This window comes from Acipenser ruthenus, chromosome 26, assembly GCF_902713425.1.
Source record: "Acipenser ruthenus chromosome 26, fAciRut3.2 maternal haplotype, whole genome shotgun sequence".
Lineage (NCBI taxonomy): Eukaryota > Metazoa > Chordata > Actinopteri > Acipenseriformes > Acipenseridae > Acipenser > Acipenser ruthenus.
In genome coordinates, this window is record NC_081214.1 from 1440334 (window position 1) to 1460835 (window position 20502).

Genomic DNA, 20502 nt, shown 5'->3' on the forward strand with positions numbered 1-20502 from the left:
CCTCAAACCTCTGACACCAGTGGAGGTGTAGCCTATTATTTGTATTGCCCACAGCTGGCAACAGGGATATGCAGCGTGTGTGTATCACGCATTAGAAAACAGGCGTCAGGAATTCCATCTGAACAACACTAATCAGCTCTGTCAGTGAGAAGCAGGCCTGCTTGTGCGCACAGCCGGTGTCCCCGGTGTTTTTAATTGTTTTCTCAGCAGCTGCATGCTTGCCTCGGTATCATTAGCCGTTCCAGTGCTGTGTATTTGTCGTTATTTTCACGCAGACGCGTTAAACAGCATGGGTTCTATTCTGCAGTGTAGCGAGTAGCCAAAACAGAACGCGTCACACTGATCACGTGTCTAGTGCTTGCCGATAGCTTTATTCTTTCAACCTAACATGGCCCACTATGAAACTCCCACCTCTATATAAAAAAGGGGCAAACTGGCATTATTACACTAGACCCCCCCCCCCTTCTAAAAGCACACAGCACAGAAAGACTGCTGTTTTGAGTGAAGGTGTCGGGCTTCATGCCAAATGCCGCGCAACCGTTCACCCGCATAGGTTTACAGTCATTGGTTATGGCTGATGTAAATCATTGAATAAAAACAACCCCGCCCTAGTTCGATTTGATTGGCTTGGTTAGGCTGGGGGTTGTGAAACTAAATCTGTGTGTCAGCCATTTTGGCTCAAATTTCTTAGGGTTCCCTATGGAAGAGTTGCTCCTGGTTAGAGCCAAAATGGCGTCAGTTTCTTACTCTGCACCTCGTTGGAAACGTTGGCCTGTCACTCAGTCCCCGCTGGCCGTGTTTGGAACACGCCTATTGGCTTTCTGTTTCGCGTCTCTAAAACAATTGGTTCAAACGCTCGCCGGAGAGGCGGTACCGTTGAGGCTTCGGCTGCGCGTGTGCCCTGCTCTGTAACGTAGCAGCAGCAGTCTCGAGCGGGGCTGCGAAGAGGTCGGGTAGTGAGTGAGAGAGTGAGAGAGTGAGAGAGTGAGAGAGGGTGTTTGTTTTTTTTGACAGGTGAATTATCGCCGGGCTGGTGGTATTTATTTATTTATTTATTTATTTTTAATTTTTTTTTGGAAAGCAAAACAAACAAAAACAAAACTGCATCAGATGGAAAAAAATAAGTTGACTCCAACACACAGTTTGTTTTGCTATTTTCTTCGCTCCCCGGGAAAGGAAATGAAAACATGTTTTGGATTCCCAGTGCGATGGGAACGGGGGTTGCGGAAATTGCTGTGTTTTTAGAGAAAACTGCCTGAGTTTATATTATTATTATTAAACGACAGTCTCTACAACAACACAGGAGCTCGCCGGCTTTTTTTTTTTTTTGCTAGTGGATCTACTGCTGGTTTACTTGTGGGCCTTTCCGCTGTCATCTTTATCAGTTTTTTTTTTGAGCGAAAAAAAAACATCACAACACCCCCCCCCAAAAAAAACATTGACTCCTGTCGTGGAGTGGAGTGGAGCTGAGCTGTTCATGGAGAGACGGTAGTGTTGGGAGAGGAAGAAGCAGTGAATTTAAACCTGATATGCAGCGATTCCATTGACGAATGCGCCGCTTTCCGTGTGAAATATACTATTACACACCTATTAGTTTTATTTGTATTTGCTGAGGAGGTTGTGGTGGGACAGATCCGAAGTGAAGTTTAAATGTGGAGAGGGTATGACAGATCCCAAAATGCGGGAGCTTTAGTAGGGTTGTTGATCAAACGCTTCTTGTGTGGGGGGAGAGGGTCATTTCTGTGTCGTCAAAATTATTGGTTCGCTTTTTTATTTTGACGAAAGTACATTTTAATCGTGTATCTGTAGCCCCCCCCCCCCAAATAAATAAATAAATAAAAATAGAAAGCAAAAAAATAAAATCAAGTAGGTCAGGTGTCTTCTTAGTTAAAGATGAAATGCTACTACTAAGTACTGAGTGCTGTTTTAAATGTGTCGTGTTAATAGGACAGGTTTCATGGTTTAATTTTTTTTTTTTTTTTTTTCTTTTTGTAATTCTCTGCTGTCCGATGTGTGGTAGCCAGATGGCCGTTTGACAACCCCACTCTCCCACCCTTTCGTTTTTGGGTTCTTCGTTCAATACAATCAGAAAGGGTGCATTCTTGTTGTGTGTGTGTGTCTGTGAATGTCACTTTGCGGATCAAATATGATGGCTGCATACAACGGCGGCGCCTCGGCGGTGGCCACGCATCACCCGCACCATCACCACCTTCCACACCTCCCTCCACCCCACCTCCACCATCACCACCCCGGTCAGCACCACCTGCACCCCGGCTCGGCCGCCGCTGTCCACCCGGTGCAGCAACACGCTTCTACTGCGGCTGCAGCAGCGGCCGCCGCAGCTGCTGCAGCTGTCATGCTAAATCCAGGCCAACAGCAACCGTACTTCCCATCGCCGGCCCCGGGTCAGGCTCCCGGTCCCGCAGCGGCAGTCGCCCCGGCTCAGCTGCAGGCTGCAGCGGCCGCCGCTGTGAAGGTGCACCACCATCACCCACACGCACACCACCTCCAGCAGCAACACCTGGACATCGAGCCCGACAGACCCATCGGATACGGAGCCTTCGGAGTGGTCTGGTAGGTAGAAATCAAGGCGCCGTGTAGTTGGGTAGATTGCTGTTTTACTCGCTGTGGTTGTTTCTGTTTTGTAAATGCGAAGCTGCTCAGTTGTTTGAGTGACACTTGTTGTAGTACAGCAGTGAAGTGCAGAAAATACAGCAAAACTGCTACTGGCTAATAAAGCTGTCCATTTATTATTATTATTATTATTATTATTATTATTATTATTATTATTATTATTATTATTATTACAGTATTGTAGTGCATTGGAATTTTGAGAGGTCATGATAAATGGACTTGATAAGACCAATCTGTTGTCTAATTTTTTTTTTCAATTAATTGACAATAATAATAATAATAATAATAATAATAATAATAATAATGCTGGAATGCCTTCAAATGACTTCTTTTCTCATTAATGACTTGGGCAGAGAATAAATTGGCCCAGCACCTGGGCTTCACAGTGTTAAGTTGTCCTGTACTGTTTCTTTTTTTCCTGAGCAAGACTGTTTATTTTTTGTTTTGTTTTGTTTATTCAGGGACTCTCTCTCTCCCTCCCCCCTTTTATAATTTGCAAACCCGTGCTTTTCCTTTATTTATTTCATATTTTTTTAAGCAGCTTTAGCTGTTGCTGCATTATGATGTCAGTTTGGCAGCGCTAGCAAGGCAGTTATTTATAGGTAGGTAGGAAGGGAGCAGAGCGGAGAGGAGAGTCGCTCTGGAGAAAGCTTTGGCAGGGGCCCTGCTGCACACATTTGAGAAGCTGCAGCTTTCACAAAAAAAAAAAAACTCTTACCAACGCTTATACCTGAACTACAAAGAGACCGAGTTCAAATGAACTGTACTCTTTCCATCAAGGTTGATATGATGCTGCAGCTGAGTTTCTTTAAAATCCTTTGTTTTGGTTTGAATGGGGTTGGGTTTCATGATGCCACGCTGGTTTTGAAAGTTAAGGAATATTTTACCCCAGTCTAGTTTAAACCCACCTGAACAAAAAAGAAAGAAAGAAAAAGAGAAAGCGTCCACACTTATTAGGCAGAACAGCAGTTCTGTTTGAAAGGTGTTGTGTTAAGCAGTTAAGGACCTGGTTGGATACAAGCGCCTTGGATTTGAATGTACTGACATGGAGATACAGTATTGAGTGTGCCTGTTGAAAGCTGGTGCAATAATGTGGGCCATTAGTTATCAGGACTGTCAGTGGAGGAGACCTCATTATCAGTGTCAAGCAGGAGTGCTGTGCTGTGTTCTTAGCCAGACCTTTCTTCAAATCACTTCCTGTTGCTCATTGTTTAGGAGATCTGTTTTTAGTCATAACTGTTGTGTAGGTTTTGTGCTATTTATAGACCCTTTATAAGTGGAGACCTAGATAGACATTGTTTCCTTTTCTTTCTGAGGCAGCAAGTCATCTTTTCAACCTGATTTAATTCACCATCCAAGCCCCCTCCAAATTTGGTTTCCAGAACATACAGATCTCTAAAGGGCGTTGTGTTAAAGTTAAAAAACATAAACTTGTAGGTTGCTTTTCTCCTGTTCACTTGAGCAGACTGGGTTAAACTGCAGTGTAAAGCTGTGAAATGCTTCCAACATTTCTTTTAAATATTTTAGCTCTGTGCAGTGTTACTAGAAAACCGTCAAGCATAAAGGCCTCTGGTTTTATTCATACCAGGACAAATAATTGACTCAAAGTCAGTGCTACTACTGACCTTGGAAAGATGTGTGTTTTTATGTGTAACAGCTGGTGTAAGTTATGAGAGAGCTGTAAAACATAAGCCTGTGTACTGGCATTTATATCTAATTTAGTTTGAAGCAGTGCTTCCAAAGTTTTTAGTAAGAAGTTGTGAGTTGAACTGGGACATCTTCCATAGAAATGACTTTGAAATGGGCACAGAACATCTTCTGGCAACTCATGACAGTGCAGCAGTAACTTCTAAGTGTGTGTTACTCATTACTGCGTCGTGTCACCGTAGATCAGTCTGTTTTTTAATTGCAGCCAGGGTGGCTGTAAACATGGAGCCATGTGTTTCCTGAGTATTTTTTGTCGCAGAATGATTGCAGTAGCACTTCAGAAATGAACATTTGAACCCCTTCGTCTCTGTTGCCTGAAGACTGTCCCTCTGCATTACAAATTCCTACTGTACAGCAGGGATGAAAAGAAGACTCCTGTTGCTTAGCAGTGTCACCCATTCCAGGTTTTACTACGAGCTTGATTAACCCTAGTATAGAGGTTACAGCTCAGGTGTGTCTGATTAAACTCCTAGGAAAACCAGGAATGGATGAAAGTGCTATGCAATGGGAGTTGTATTTCCATTCCTGTAACTGACATGCTAGGATTAATTGGTACAAAAGGCAGGTAGATGCATGGGGTTTGTTGTCTGAGGCTATTGAATTGTTGCTGCTAAACAGCTGGTCTGGAAGGACAGCATTGTGAAATGTCTGGAGGCTAATTGGTTAAAGCTGTCTGGAAGTAATGACTGTGATAAATTACAAAAATGTATAAACAATTTTAGCTTTGACGGTTAAAGTATTGCTGGAAAACATTTTTATAGTGGATATGGAAGTAAGGGTACATTTGAACCTGCTGTTGTCCAGGCAGTTCAGTTTAATTAAATGTATGCATTTTATACTGTAATAGATCTGTGCATAACCAAGGAATAAAGATAAGATGATTGCAGATTTAATATATTCCCCCATTTAGTTACAGTTTGTTTTCAATGCAGAAGGAAATAAGCAATCCAATGGGGTTGATTTTCACAGGTTTCAGCACAGGATGGAAAAAACAACTTTCCTGGAAATAAATTTCTGAATGGAGGGCATTTTAGAGTTGCCAGATAGGACGGTTTGATAAATGAGGAACTGTAAACAAGTCCTTGACAACTATTGGTGACAGAAATGTTGTGGAAGGGACAACGATGAAAGTGGAGCATTGATAGAGGGAGAGCGGGTAACAAGATCTGCAACCGGGGGGAAAAAGGTTTTCTTTCGAATTTACAAACTTGAATATCAGTGTCCCATGTTGTATCTATCAGGTCCGGTAAAAGAAAAAAAAAATAATAATAATTAGTAATCAAATACAACTTTACCATAATATGTGCGTCTTTCTTATAGGGGGAAAAATAAAATAAAAAAACAGAGCTACCGTACAAGGAGATTTCATCATCTGTAAAACTGAACGATCTGTGTTGTTTGTGTGATTTTAATGCAGTGGAATCCCTGTTTGCAATGCAGGACTTGCATCTACACGTGATCCTGTACTTCTCATGAGCTGAGATGGAAACAGACAAGGTTAAAGGTGGAAACAGTCTGGGAGATCAGCTGTTGGTGACATTTCTCAGCATCTTCAGAAACAGATGTTCTAGTAAGGCAAAGAAAGCACTGAAGCCAGACTGCGGGACTTGCATGGCACTGGTAGAGTCACTGGAGACTATTGCAGAGTAGTGTTTTTAGCAGATAACATGTACTGCGAGACTTAGTATAGAAATTAAAATAAAGCAGTTATAATAGGTGGCTCTATTACCATAGGTCAAAACTCATTTAGCATGCATTTTAGTACAGGAGAGCAGATTAAGATGCACATTTAGATTGGATTGTGACTAATCTACTGCATGACAGGTATTCAGGGCTTTACCGCTGCCCCACTGATTTTAGAGAGAGCTTTTATGTATATTTCACACTTATTTATTTATTTATTTTTGTATGATGCTTAACTCCCTGGTTTGCCTTTCAGGAAGTTTAGGCTCTTTCTTTACTGTAGGAGCAGAGTAGCCAGTTCTTGTGATGATTCATTCCACACTGTCTTGTCAGTCAGCACATTGGCAGTGCCAGTTCATTTGCCCTTTGCTAATTACAGGATCAGCAGCACTGATGAATGGGCTGCTGCACTGCCTACAAAGGCATTAGTTTAGACAAGAAACATCAAAGATTTATTTTTATTTTTTCCTGATCAAGCAAACGTGAACCAAACAAGATCTCACTACATGGTAATTTAGCATCCCCAGCACTGTGGCAACCGCTGTTTGAGCTGCTTCACACTAATAAAGAAAATGTTCTGCTGTAAATCAGACTCTGGTTATTTTCCTCAATGCTCTTGTTATTTAGAAGATGGCTTTCGGTAGGTGGACATATATAAAATATCAGAGAGTTTAAAGGTTTTTTTTTTTTTTTTTTGCAGGTTATGAAAAATTAGGCTTTACATATTAAAAGGAAAATGCATTTATTTAATAGATGCTTTCTAGTCTAGATTAAACAAAAAGCGTGATGCTCTACAAGGGAAAACTACTGGACTACTTAATGTTTGGCACCAGACTGGCCTTACAGCAAATACTGTATAGTCATTGGAATCCGCTGTGTACCGCAACATAGTAACCCAGAATCATTTTCTACGTCATGTATAATCAAGCTCCTTGAGACTGCAATGCATCTAAAACAAGCTTTCCCTAGGATTTCTAAGATAAATCATCTCATCTTTTTCCTTATTTTATATTTTTTCTGTTCACATCATCAGGGCCACTGCAACATTAATGCTCAAGTCCAGCGATTTGTCTGGCTTTTATCTCTGTTTTTAGAACATTACTGATAATAGTACAAATGCTGAAGGGCTTTTAGAACCTCCTGCATAAAAGGCTGGTTAGAGAGGGTCAAAATCAGCTCTTACGAGGTCTGTGTTTAGCAGCTAGCTGCACACGAATCGGCTAGAGGAGGCAGCTAGCTTACCCTTGATGTTGAAGGATGTACAAGGTGCTGTGGCTGTGATGGAAACAAAAAAAGAAAAAAGCTGCATGTGGAACAGACAGATACGGATAGTTTGCATATTGTTTGAGTAGCCCTTAAACTGCTGATGTGTTTTTTTTTTTTACTTTCTCGTTTACAGACACGTACACACACAACCAAGATAATGCAAGAGTATTATTTAGAAAGTACATTCAATGACAAACCTTTCAAGGCATTGAGAAAGACTTTTAGCTGAAAACGTTGGTCACTGAATTTACTGTTTCTTTTACTTTCTTATTTTCCCACAATTGAGTGTTTTAACTTTTTGAATGACAGATCCCTATGTTAGCTGTATAATTAAAAGCACCTTGAGGAAAACGGGACTGAACTAATTTCAACATCAAATATTTATTTCCTGCATAACGCTCTGTCATAAGATCTTCATGCAGATCACAGGCAGACAGGGATTATCTAATGCATTATCTGCCTGTACGCTGTATTTTTGTTCCTACAGGAATAGTTGTATGGTGAATCTGATTAATTCCAGCAACCAATCCTCCTCACGTGGTGTACTTTCTCATTTTGACTTTCATAGCTGTTTCATAACGCAATTAACTGTGCAGTCACATTTGCACAACATGTGTTCGATGTCTGAGGAAGATCTCAGGGTCACAGATAGTCAAGCTTTTGACTGCCATGGTGCGAGTGAGAAACTTCTGGTTAAAAGTCCCATCGTGAAAAACAGCAAGGTGCCTAATCTCCATATTTACAGTGATCCAAGTCAGTCCAGGCTGCTAATTTGGAAGGATGCCTGAAGCCCATTGCATTGTGGAAGCTGTAGTTTCCTGAGACAGACTTGCAGAGCAAAGTATGTGTAAAAAAACAAAACAAAACTACAGACCTGATGTTAAAACTGGTCTGCTTAATGATGGACCTGAATGACATTGACTCAGGAACGCAATACAAAAACAACCAGAGATTAAGACTTTTAGTTTATATTTTAGGAATTTAATGAGTCTAAGTAATAAGCGTAGATGTTCTAAACGTTTGAAGACGCCAGTGTTTGTGATGTTTTGGTACTGTAGTGTGTAAACATGCAAATACGATACTGATCGTCCTCCCAAAGCGCAGTGGAAAGTCTCTCTCTCTCTCTCTCTCTCTCTCTCTCTCTCTCTCTCTCTCTCTCTCTCTCTCTCTCTCTCTCTCTCTCTCTCTCTCTCTCTCTCTCTCTCTCTCTCTCTCTCTCTCTCTCTCTCTCTCTCTCTCTCTCTCTCTCTCTCTCTCTCTCTCTCTCTCTCTCTCTCTCAAACCCACACTGCCTGGCGTTTGAAAGCCCATGGGGTCACCTGAGTTTTTTGGAGTTGATATTTTCTCCTGGGGTATTCTGCTACTCATTAGCCTTTTGAAAGCCGCTTTCTATAAATGAGAATGTACTCAATTGAAAATCTTTAAATATCGGCTACATAAATAGATTAGGGTGTATGTGATGGAGGCTGCTGCCGAACCTCCCAGCCACACCTCATGACGTTGACCTACATATTGTACTGGGGCTAAATCCCCTGACTAGAACCTGGCAGGGGGATTTGTTCATGAAGAAACACTGCTGCGGGACTCTTTATATGCACTCTGTTCCAAGGATGGAAATAAGACTCCTATTGCATAGCAGTTTCACCCGTTACAGGTTTTAATATGTGCTTGATTAGCTCCACTGTGCAGGTAACGATCTTGTGTTGTGTCTTAACCCATAGTAAAACCAGGAATGGATCAAACTGCTATACAATGGGAGTCTTCTTTCCATCCCTGCCTGGCATGCATGTTGCAGTAGCTTTAAATACAGTCTTAGTGCAGATTGCAAGAAAGCAATGTCCATTTAAAAAAAAAAAAGCTCTAATTAATGTTTCTTTTATTGTTTAATAAATATCCTTGCCTTTCTGACGGTTATGTATGTTTGTGAAATGTTTTGACAGGAGTGCAGTATAAAGGGCTATTGAGTTGTCAGAGACAGCTGTACAGAGTGCAGAAACAGCTCACCTATTTAAAAATCTGAAGGCTTGTTGCATGCTTCTAATTGCCTGTACATTGTTTGGAGGCCGGATTGGAAGTTGGTGCCTAAAATAATTTAACATCTGCTATAATTAATTAATTTAATCCACACAGTTGTCTAACGATTTAGCAAGGTAAATTAAATCTGTACTTTCGTGTCTCTTAATAAAGGGCTTCAGAGGAACGATGGACTCATTAGGGTAAAAAAAATGAAATAAATAAAGCCGGGTCACATATACATTCAGACAAGAAGGTGCTGTACTGAATAAACCTCAGCTTTCGCTGAATGTCTGTACAGTCTGTGCAGTGTCTCCAACCTACATGCATTCAGCCATCATGCTTGCATTTGCATCTGTAATGTAAACTTGTATGAATTTCTGTGTGCTTGGGCTTTGGGAACTTGAAAAACACTTTAAACTGTATGCCGCTTGTGTGCATTCGCCTCTTAACCGGAATTGCTCTCAGAATCAGCTAGGCCATATATGCCTAATTTAAAAAAAAAAAATAAAAATCTGTATTCGTTATCTGTACCAAAGTGCAAAACTCACCTCCACTATGAAAGCACTTCAGACCTCTTTACTGTGTATGGTTAAAGAACCATACATAAAACAAGGCTTAATGTGTGAGTGTAGAAACGTTCAGTCTACGGTTAAATGACTTTCCTGTTGAATTGCTGCCATGCAGCACTAAAGGTAAAGGAAATGCCTTAAAGTGACCACGGGTATGACACTGGCACTGTGACATTAGCCTCTATCAGCTTCCTAGTAAGCAAGATCCACTCCTAGCTGTAGACTTGACTTGAAAAACTGTAGTATGAAGCAGCAAAAACCCTGCAGACAGGGCAGCAGTCAGTGTAGCTCATTGAAATGCTGGTTACGCGTGTGTGTGTGTGTCTATATATATATATATATATATATATATATATATATATATATATATATATATATAATATATAAAATTTTATTTTATTTATTTATTTTTTTAAATTATTAAAACCATAGGCTTTCAGACTGGTCTGAAGTACAGGAGTTCTAACATTCAACTCTCCCGTTACTGGCCACTGTTGAAAAGGCTCTTGTGTGTCTTAAGCATATGTCCTAGCAGAAAATCCGTTTCCATAGTTCTTAATAGTGTTAGGCTGCCATATGGTTGCCTTCTTGATCCGGTTTACCTCCAGTGCTGACAAGGATTTTTCTTCTAATGGCACACACACACCCACCCACCCACACATTAAAATACACTCACTCACACACGTACACTCACACAAACCTTAACAATGCCATACAGTATACAGCCTACAATATACGCTCCTTGCAAAGGGAGGCTCGGGGTGAAAGATAGCAGTAGGTTTTCGGATGCAGCCTGAGGGTTCAGTGCATTACATTGAAGCAGTTTTAGCTTTGCAGCAGGGTCTGAGCTGTAGTGTAAGCGAGCCTGAGACAGAACCCTGAGCCTTCAGCGCAGCAGCAGTGTCAGAGTTCATAATGCACCTTAGTCCCTGATGGACAGGAGAGCCCTCTACGGTTTCTGAAAAGCCAGGTTAACTGCTTCATTGCTGTTGCTACTGTAGTTCATCGACTCTTAATCCACAAGCCCGGAGAGGGACGCAGTTAAAGGGTGGAACTAATCCATTTAATGATTAGTTTCAGACAGTTATCCATCTATAGCTTCAAAAAGAAAAGTAGATTCATTCATAGATAAGTCAAGCAGACCAACGTTTCTTAAATGTTAATTAACTCATAGAACTTTCGTTATCCCCAAGGTTCTGTATGCTATCAGTAACAACTCTCTTCATTGCCCCCTCCCCAAGTTTTGTCCGGATCCCGAGTAATAGCCCCTGTGAGTGGATGGGGGTATTTTGAATGTGACTTCCATTTCCCGTGTTTGCTCCTGAAGGATTTTGTATTTCTGCATGCAGAGTAGCAGAAGAAATAATGACTATGAAGTGTCTCGAAGGACGTCTTCTCTGATGTACTGTAACACGGCTCTGGAAGTCCTTCGATGAGCAAATTCTTAATTTCACTGTAAACACTTCAAACTCTACAGACCTGTCACAGGCTCCCTACATAAATAGACTTTATGAATTAATCTCTCGGAAGATTACAGCAAGAATATTTCATTGCTTTTGTTTGTCGGAGGCAATTTGTCTGTTAGTTTGTGTGGGGGAAACATTAACTGCGGTTTGTGTTCAGTTTTACAGTACTGTGCGGTGTGTAGTTCAGCTTTTTAAAATATTTAATATTCTGTGATTTCCTTCTTCATCTCAGTGTTCATGAATCTGGGCAAAAATACAATAAAGTAATGCTGGGTGTACTGTATAGTAATCAGGTGTTATAAAGGAAAGAGGCTGAGGCTGAGGCTGAAAGCCGGCAGCTCCTGGCTCTGATGTAATTCACAGCATTATGCAGGCCTTGCCCAGGCTCTCCATCTCCTTTGTAGTCAGTTGCGGAGCTGCCTTTGATGTCTGTATTGTCGGTCGTCTTTTTGTGCTTTACAGTGAGACCCTTCAAATTGAGCTCTAGGGGCTTTGCTTTTCAGACAGATGAACCTTACCATTGTTGTATCTTCATAGGCTGCACGGGAATGGAAATAAGACTCCCGTTGCATAGCAGTGTCACCTATTCCAGGTTTTACTACAAGCTTGAGTAGCCACAGTGTATAGGTAACAAGCTCAGGTGTCTCTTTTTCAGCTCATAGTAAAACTAGGAATAGGTCAAACAGATATGCAATGGGAGTCTTATTTCCATCCCTGTTGTATCACCCTTGGATTAACATGTTACTTTTTTCTTTCTTTTTTTTTCAGAATTGAAGTACATTTGTTAGCAGTTATTTGTACAGAATCATTTTATTTTGTTACAGTCTCTAGCTGTCAGTCAGTTTGTGGTCTACTCTGCAGCCCTTTGCCATGTCCAGGTTGTAGGGTATTCACAGTGACATGGTTCAGCTAAGTAATTTCTTTAATGCTTTAAGTAGATGTACAGCAGTGTGTCACAGGTTGTATTTAAATTAAACTCCACGCATTAATAATAATACAAAAATGATTGGCTTTGAATTGTAACATGCTTTTCAAATTTCTGAAATTCCTAATTAATTTGAAGCGATTAAGTCAATTAATCTAAATCATGCAAAAGGCTGTATAATAATTTGCTAATCCTTCTTCAGATCACAGAGGGGCTCTCTGTCTCATACAGTACTGAAGATCAGTCCGTGTCTAAGAACGAAACACGATTGTTGTTCTACACTAAATAATAACATGTTGTTTTGGGGGGGAGAAGCATGAGCCAGTCATCGTAATGACTTCAGAGTCTCTTGGTAAAGAGTGATATTTACAGCATGGCAGAGGGTAGCATTGTAGTCACGTTTCCTGCCTTGCAGCTATGTGGTCAAGATCATATGGAAAAATAAATTAGCTAAAATATATAATAACCATTTCAAGTGTTGCATGCTCCTACATGCCCCAGAGCCCCTTTCCCCTAGTCTAACAGAATTTAACAGGGCTGAAAAGCAGTGCTAGCTGATAACCTGAAATACACAGAAATCTCAAAGGGTGAGGACAGTGAGCCTTCTTCAACAGTAGGCTTTGTGCTTATACTGGAAGGCAGACAGATACAAACGGCAAAATATCTGTCCTCTTTTCTATTTTTTAATCCTAATATTTCCAATATGCATAATAGTGCATGAATGCAAAAACGAATGACATTGCATTTTATCTAACTGTTGCAATTTAATTTGAAGTATTTACACAGGATGAAGCCACTCCAATTGAACATCTCGATACAGGAATTACCTGCTCCTGTTTTTTAAAAGGGAACATTGGTCATTCTTCTCTGCTTACAATTTTCAAGGCAGTACAGCTTACTGCAATTTATTGTAGCTGTGTTTCATAGAGAAAAGTAAAAGTGCAGAAAGAAATCTCAAAGCACGGTAGTGTACTGTACCGTGCAATACACTGCCTGATCCAGAAATGCAATGCTTCGTGCTTTAGCAGACGGGATGTTAAATAGGGAGTATTCGAATGTGTAGACTAATTAGCAAAACGATGAACGATGCCTGGGGAGCTGCTATCAAGACAGTTCTGTTCTGTGCTGCTTGCTGCTGCTACTTTGATATCAAAGGTAAAAAAGGACCCATTTTTTGTTTTACTCTTCAAACAGTTTCATAATTGTCTGGGGTTTCAGCCACAAAGTATTTGTTCGCTTCAGAACATTGTTTTTCCTTTTGTTTTTTGGTAATTGCAGCTCCACTGTAATATGCAAGGCATACAGCCTGTCTACATTTTCATGGGGATGCGGCAGATAGTGTAGGATTATAAATTGAACCTATATATATATATATATATATATATATATATATATATATATATATATATATATATATATTAGCTGCAAGCAAGGTAGGTGTCTTGTAACAGGTTTGCCCATGAATCATATTCTGGGGTTTTATTCTGCTGTGAAAGAATAAACAAAGTCCTGGTCTGTTAGGGTTGAGAAATGAATGAAGTGGCTTTATTTGCTGCTCCACAGAGATTCCCAAGGAAAACACCTGAGACTGCACTTCAGCATCCGACTGATTTCAGTAGGCTATATGTTTTTGAGAGGCATCTACTCATTTACAGAACTGCATCTGGCGTTCCTACAAGGATGAGAAACACACGTGAATGGAGAGGGCTGAGCTGCAGTGTCTCACGGCATGGTATGTTTAAACCACGGTAGTGAAGCAGGACTGTGTTTGCTTCCGTGTCTGTGTGCCCCCTGGAGCGTGGTGTTCTCCTGTGAATGGACAGGCAGTGGGAGTGATGGACAGAGAATTAAACTTGCTCTGAGAATCCCAATGGCTCTGGTTCAGAGCTCCTCTTCAAAAACCACCATACCTGCTGAGCTGTCACCCTCGTGGACTTGCGAGAAAAAAACAACCCGGCGATGTCTGCCCAAAAAAATAAATACAAATAAATGAAAGATATTGTTAATACAATCCTGTAAAAACTCACTTTGAATGTAGAGCTCCTACTGCACGGAAACAGAACTTTCTTGCTGGCCAAAACCTTGCACTCTGTATAAATCGAATCAGACTTTTGTGTTTTTGTACTGTTGTACGTTTTTCAGATGTTCGTGTTGCTCAGCTACCTACAGTTGCTAATAGAAGGGAATCTGCAGCTCCATCCTTTTATTGGAAGCGATTTGTGTAAATGACAGCGCGTACTTGGATTTCAAGCAGCATTCATTTTGTATAAAGAGGGCAGTTTCTCTTGACAGACATCTCTGTAATGTGCGTTATCCATTTTCCCCTGCGACACGTGGTGTCTGGATATTCTGGATTAACTGCACTGCAGCTGCTGCTTGATAGATAAGACGGATCGTGGCATCAGTCTTTTCAGGCACAACGGTAGGGTCATGTTGTTGCTTTTATTCTTCCAGAGAGCTCAGAGCCCTGGAGTGATGTGAGGAGGTGCGGGCAGGGCAGGGAAACCGGTCTGTGAGACTACAGGCCTGCATGCACGCCCAGTGTGGTGCTATATTTTTCAGTCGTGTATCTTCTCATTTGCTGTAACACCCCACATTTTAAGTAATTAATTTTGCAGTGACGTATACCGCAGGCCTACAGTTTGATATTGCTAGTTAGGCTCAGCAGGAGACCTGGCTTCAATATCATTTTAGTAATATCTATGTGCTGCAGCATATTTGTGCAGGGGAACATCTGTTACTGTTCTGAAAAATATTTTGCCCTCCCTTTTAATTACTGCACTGTCAATTTTTTTTATATAAACCAATGCATTGTGAACTGGTTCACAAAGCAGCCTACCCTTTTTTTTTTTTCCTGGATTGCTCTGCGGCGTGTTATCTGAGATGACTTATCTGAGATATGACTTATTCTGAAGCTTTCTCTTTTGTTTTTGCGTTATGTAAGTTTCACACTAACAAAAGACAAGGTTATTTTGGGTATCCGGGATAGAGCAGAGTTCTACTTAAGACATAAAACTATTTTCAAATTATCCAGGATAAAAAAAAAACAAAACTAAAAAAAAACCTTTTAATACCAATGCAGTGACTATGGTATCTTCTTGCTTCCAGTAACGACTAATTCTCGAAATACAGCAGCTGTGTAATTTAAATCTAGAACTAATTATTGACCCAGACCTGGCAGCTCGTAGTGCACACTAGAGAACAGGATGAGTAAGAGATGGGAACATCAGAAATAATTTGAATGCATGAAACGATCAGTTAATAACCACCTACTCTAGACAGATAAACGTTTTAATGAGCATGCTGTGATACTGGTTTGTTAAGTGGGAAGAGATCCACAAGGCATATGTCTTTAATATTATACCAAACTATTACTATGCTGGTAATAGGAGCTATTTTATTGTTAACCTATTTAAATACGGGAAGTATAAAATTCTCTCTACAGGAGAATAAAATCTATTTTTACAAGAGAGATTGGCCGTGAGGGCAGCGATCCAAAACAAAATTGTTAAAACCTACAAACGTTATGTATGCAGCTAAACTTTTTATAATGCTAAAAACTACTACGAAATCCAAATAATAAGTTGACAGGGTGCTTTTACAGTGCTTTGAGTTTGCTGCATCCGGTACAGACTGTACAGTGCAGTGCACTTGAAGGAACATTGTGCTATTAATGGAGCGAGTCATTTCCACTTTTCGTTGCAGTTAAACCCAGCTGCTTTTATCACAAAACTTGTGTTCTCTCTTGGCGTCTTGGACTCGTTAGCTAAAGCAGATCGGATGAGATAACTTAACTTGTCATGGCAAAAGTCAAACTTGTGCACACTGTGCCTTTTTAAGAACAAAGACAACAAAAGCATTCCTGTGTTTATCATTGCACGCTGGCATTGTTTAAGACGCTGCTATTGGTATGTCAAGGGAGGCGGGATCAGAATCAACAATGAGCGAAATTACTCTCAACCACCACTACTGTTCATTTGCATTTCATTACAAGCTAAATATATATTAACCCAAGAGGAGCCTGCATTCCTTGTGATTATTTATTTATTTATTTATTTATTTATTTATTTATTTATTTATTTATTATTATTATTATTATTATTATTATTATTATTATTATGATGAGTATTTAACTGTTGAGAGAATATATTAAACAGGGGTCTCCAAACTTTTCCCCCTAATTGAGAGGCTCAGCTGAGATTTAGGGGCCCACAGGCATGGATTTGGACAGGTTTGGTTAAAAACAATAAAAAATAAATGGAAAAAAATCCTAGTAGAAAGGCTACCCACAACAGGCCAGTCTTTCAAGCTTCTTGTTAGTGTTGTGTGGTGGATGGAAAAAAAAAAAAAAAAAGTCAGCTCACGCTTTAAATGTGCGATTGCTTTGCTCTCTCTGTGGTTTCTGTTAATCTCGAAGCCTGATCCCAGAGAGAATGCTATTTCACACTCTGGTCTGAGCAAATGCAGGTCTGATGAAAGAGAAACTCGCATGGGTAGCAGTACATTGCTGTGTTTCACACTTCTACGAGTAGTCCCCACAGAAGTTCGCTTGTGTCTGTGATTCTGATGAGTTTTGCAGCGCCCGGTCCTCGGAGGGTAAGCCTGCCGCTGTGCCAGTGCTGGGCTTGTGTTGAGTAAGGGCCTTTTGGTATTTGTTTTTTCATATGCATGCTGTGGGCGCTGGCCTGCAGTGTTCAATGTTGTTTTTTTTTTGTTATCCTGCATACCAGACCACAACCCCTTTGTATCCCAGATATTTAACACCAGTATTTAACACCATGCTTATCGGATATGAGCGGACATCTGCTACTACTGCAGGGATATCCAGTAAGGGTAAGGGTTTAACATGAGTGGTGACACCCAACTTCCCAACTGAAAAGGAGGCAAATGTTAGTGTGCAGGTTCTGAGTACTCGCGTACCGTACTCCTGAAGCAAACATTGTTTGATTAAAGAAGGGGACGACCTGTTTTGGGGAATAAACACAAGGCTGTAACAAAAAGTAAAGCATGTCACTGTAGCACCTTTGCATTCTTTTGAAACTAAACGCCGGTAAGGTGCCGTGGTGTGCAGTAACGCACATGGCTTGAATGTGTACTTTAAAGCAGTCTGCCTGGACTTGTACTGTCAGAGCAAGTGGTTGTTACAGCAGAGAGAACCTGAGCATGAAATTGATAATGTGTGATCGCCTCATTCAGAATGGTCTTAACTGTGTTTTAAATTCTTAAAAATGAACAGGATGTGGCCCCATGGCCACTGATAACAACTCGTATTAGAATGTGTGTGAGAGTGTAGTGTAGAGGAGGGGCATTGTCACAGCTTGTCCTCTGTAAACCATTTTTCCCCTCTCACGGGCCTCCGTGTGAAAGCACATTATTTTGTTTGGATCGCAGAGCGTCAGAAATTAACCCTGCTAACAACTTCTAATTCACCCTTATATGACCTGTTCTCTATGTCAGGGTGTCGTTCAATCGGAGAGCGAACGTGAATATATGACATTGGAACAGATATTCAAATATGAAACGATTACTGTATAATCCACCATTATTCTGCTCTTTGCGTTCTGCCTTATAATGGGTATAAAAGTGCTGCTGTAGTGGCATTACGAGGCAAATTGGAGCCTGGAGATAACCGACTCTGCGGTATAAAGGTCACCCTTGTACAGGAGGAGCACTGTATTGCTTCGGTTAATATTAAATATTAACGTGGGAGTGGGGAGATCTAAACTGATTTGTGAATCTCATTAACCTCTTTATAACCAGTTTTCAAACTCTTTGTCTTGCAGGTCCGTGACGGATCCCAGGGATGGAAAGAGGGTTGCCCTTAAAAAGATGCCCAACGTCTTCCAGAATCTGGTCTCCTGCAAGAGGGTCTTCCGCGAGCTGAAGATGCTTTGTTTTTTTAAGCATGACAATGTAAGTTTAGGAAGACAGATAAGTGCAGGTCCAGGTTTGGGGTGAAGGTACCTCTAGTTAAGATTGGAATAAAACCTGGAATTCTTTTAGACTGCCATGCAATGGGAGCCTTACTTACATATCAGAAACAGGACTGTTTTATGTTATATTGCAGCAGATTGCTGCCAGTAGGCTTTTCAGAAAATGAGGGTTATTATTAAAGTTTAGGCTTTTTGAAATCCATGTTTCTTTTACCTTCAGCTAGAGAGGCGATTGGGGGAGGGTATTTTTGTATTTCTCTATCGCCACCCTTTCCTGCCTAATAAATGTTTCAGGTTATTCAGCTGTTTTCCTAATAACAAACAACCTACCTTTGTTCTGCTCATGCTTTGAGATTGTATATCCCCTTTTCATTGCTTACAGAGGTCTTCAGACTCCCTCTATAAAAAAAAGGTTTTATTGCTAATTGGTTTGTCTGTCCACGTTAAATAAGTTTTTTTTTTTAATCGTAAAAGATCGTCTGACCTTTTCAGTAAACGAGAAAAGTCATGCCCATTAGAAATGACACGAAGAGCACAAACGTAAATCAGTCTACGGTACTGTTCTGTGATTTTCAGAGAGAGATGCTTTTTTTTTTTATCCCAATAAAACTCAGATTTGATACCTCAAAATTAATAACGGTGCCGTTTATTGTCGCGGGATCTGAAAATGATGGACCAGAAACTACATTGTGTCTGTTTTGAGAGAGGGGTTTGAGACGCCTGGGCGCACTGATCCGTTCATACAGTACACAATAGCAAAGCGGTTCATGTTACGCATCTCGGAATCGACTGAGCCCTTGAGCAGCTACTGAGGCACAGTCATGCAAGGGTCTGCATTTGCTCCAGTTTTTGATGTGAAAGTCACTTTGATCGTTTTTTATGTTGTTGCTCTTTTTTGATATTTGCTCCTCATAGTTTATTTGTTTTTGCCTTTACAGGATTCTAAAACTTTTTTTTTTTCTTTTGTTTGTTTCACCAGGTACTCTCTGCACTCGATATACTCCAGCCGCCACACGTTGACTACTTTGAAGAAATGTATCCTGTTTGTATAATGAACAAATACAGTACATCAGTACATAGATCATGAAGTGAGCCCCGCGCGGGGCATTGCGCAGTGGATGATAATACTCGTGTCTCCCGATCGAGATTAGTACAGTATTTAATAGGATTTCGCTACTGCCATGTGGTCTTGAGATTTATACAAAAACAAAATGTTCTGAAAATTGTCCATGACAACCACAGCAGGTGAGAAACCACAATAAAAAAAAAAAGAAACTGCCAAATGCATTGTTAGAGAATAATGAACTTTAAGGAGTTGATGTGCCTCCTGTAGAGTCTCCGTGCCCCCCAGGGAAAGGGCTGCAGTGCACTCGAACTGTGGAATTTCATGGCGTGCTGCTTCTACCCGTGGCTTACATTGCTTACTTACATTTTTTTTTCGAGAAGGAGGAAGTGCTGTAATTGCTGATTCAGGGCGTTGATAGCCTGTGGCTGTTAGAGTCTGCAGGCTCTGATTTTTTCCACTGATATATTGTCTCTCTTGTTTTTATTCTTTGTGAGATACAGTAACAAGAACAGAGGGCCGGAGATCTCTGAAAGCTCCTCTTTGTGCTGGTTTCTTGTTTTTTTGTGTGTGCTTATGGTATTTAGGGTTTAAAAGCTAAAGATCTTGCATATGGATACTATAAAGCCAGGTTGATCTGTGTTAAAAATGCTACTTTTTTTCTGTTTTCCTTCCATATGTTCATTTTAAACTGTTACCTTCATATATCTTTAGCCATGGTCATACCTTGCTGCAACAACTTACAAATTATTACATAAGTAGGCTACAGATTTTGTTTTTTAAAGGGCACAAAAGCACAAGGTGGTAGATTTTAAATGAGTTGACATAATTGCTGTCAAAGCTTGTTCCCTCTTCAGAAAAAATAAAATTACTGTCTGCTAGTACAGTCGCCACCGCTTAGAAAGGGAGCGTTTGTGTTAACATGATTCACCTGCAGTAAGCGATGGACGGTATAAACACCCACACAATAACCTGACATGCAGAATGACCCCCAATCACCAGTACAGTAATCAAAACAAACAAGCGTGTGTGCGGTTAAAAATCTTTATTAAGACACCCATTACACTAATCAGAAAGATGATAAAAGTTTGCTAGGGCTCTGTTGAACAATATTAGTCACGTAAGTGCTGTGTTATTTTTAGAACCAGATCATGTTTTATTGTGCAATTTAGCCTGTAATTAATGTATGTGACGCATTGGACATCCTTGGATGTTTTCAGTCATTTATGATTTATATAGA

General features: G+C 40.5%; 1 protein-coding gene across 1 annotated transcript in view; it reads left to right on the forward strand.

Moving 5' to 3' along the window:
* The first annotated feature begins 856 nt into the window (after window positions 1–856).
* Window positions 857–20502, forward strand: part of LOC117430731 (serine/threonine-protein kinase NLK) — a 45044-nt gene continuing 25398 nt past the window's right edge. Inside the window, exons 1-3 of the mRNA XM_034051110.3 lie at window positions 857–2574; window positions 18050–18179; window positions 19179–19234. Coding sequence (XP_033907001.1) covers window positions 2126–2574; window positions 18050–18179; window positions 19179–19234 — 635 coding nt within the window. The 5' untranslated portion in view covers window positions 857–2125. The remainder of the gene's footprint in view (window positions 2575–18049; window positions 18180–19178; window positions 19235–20502) is intronic.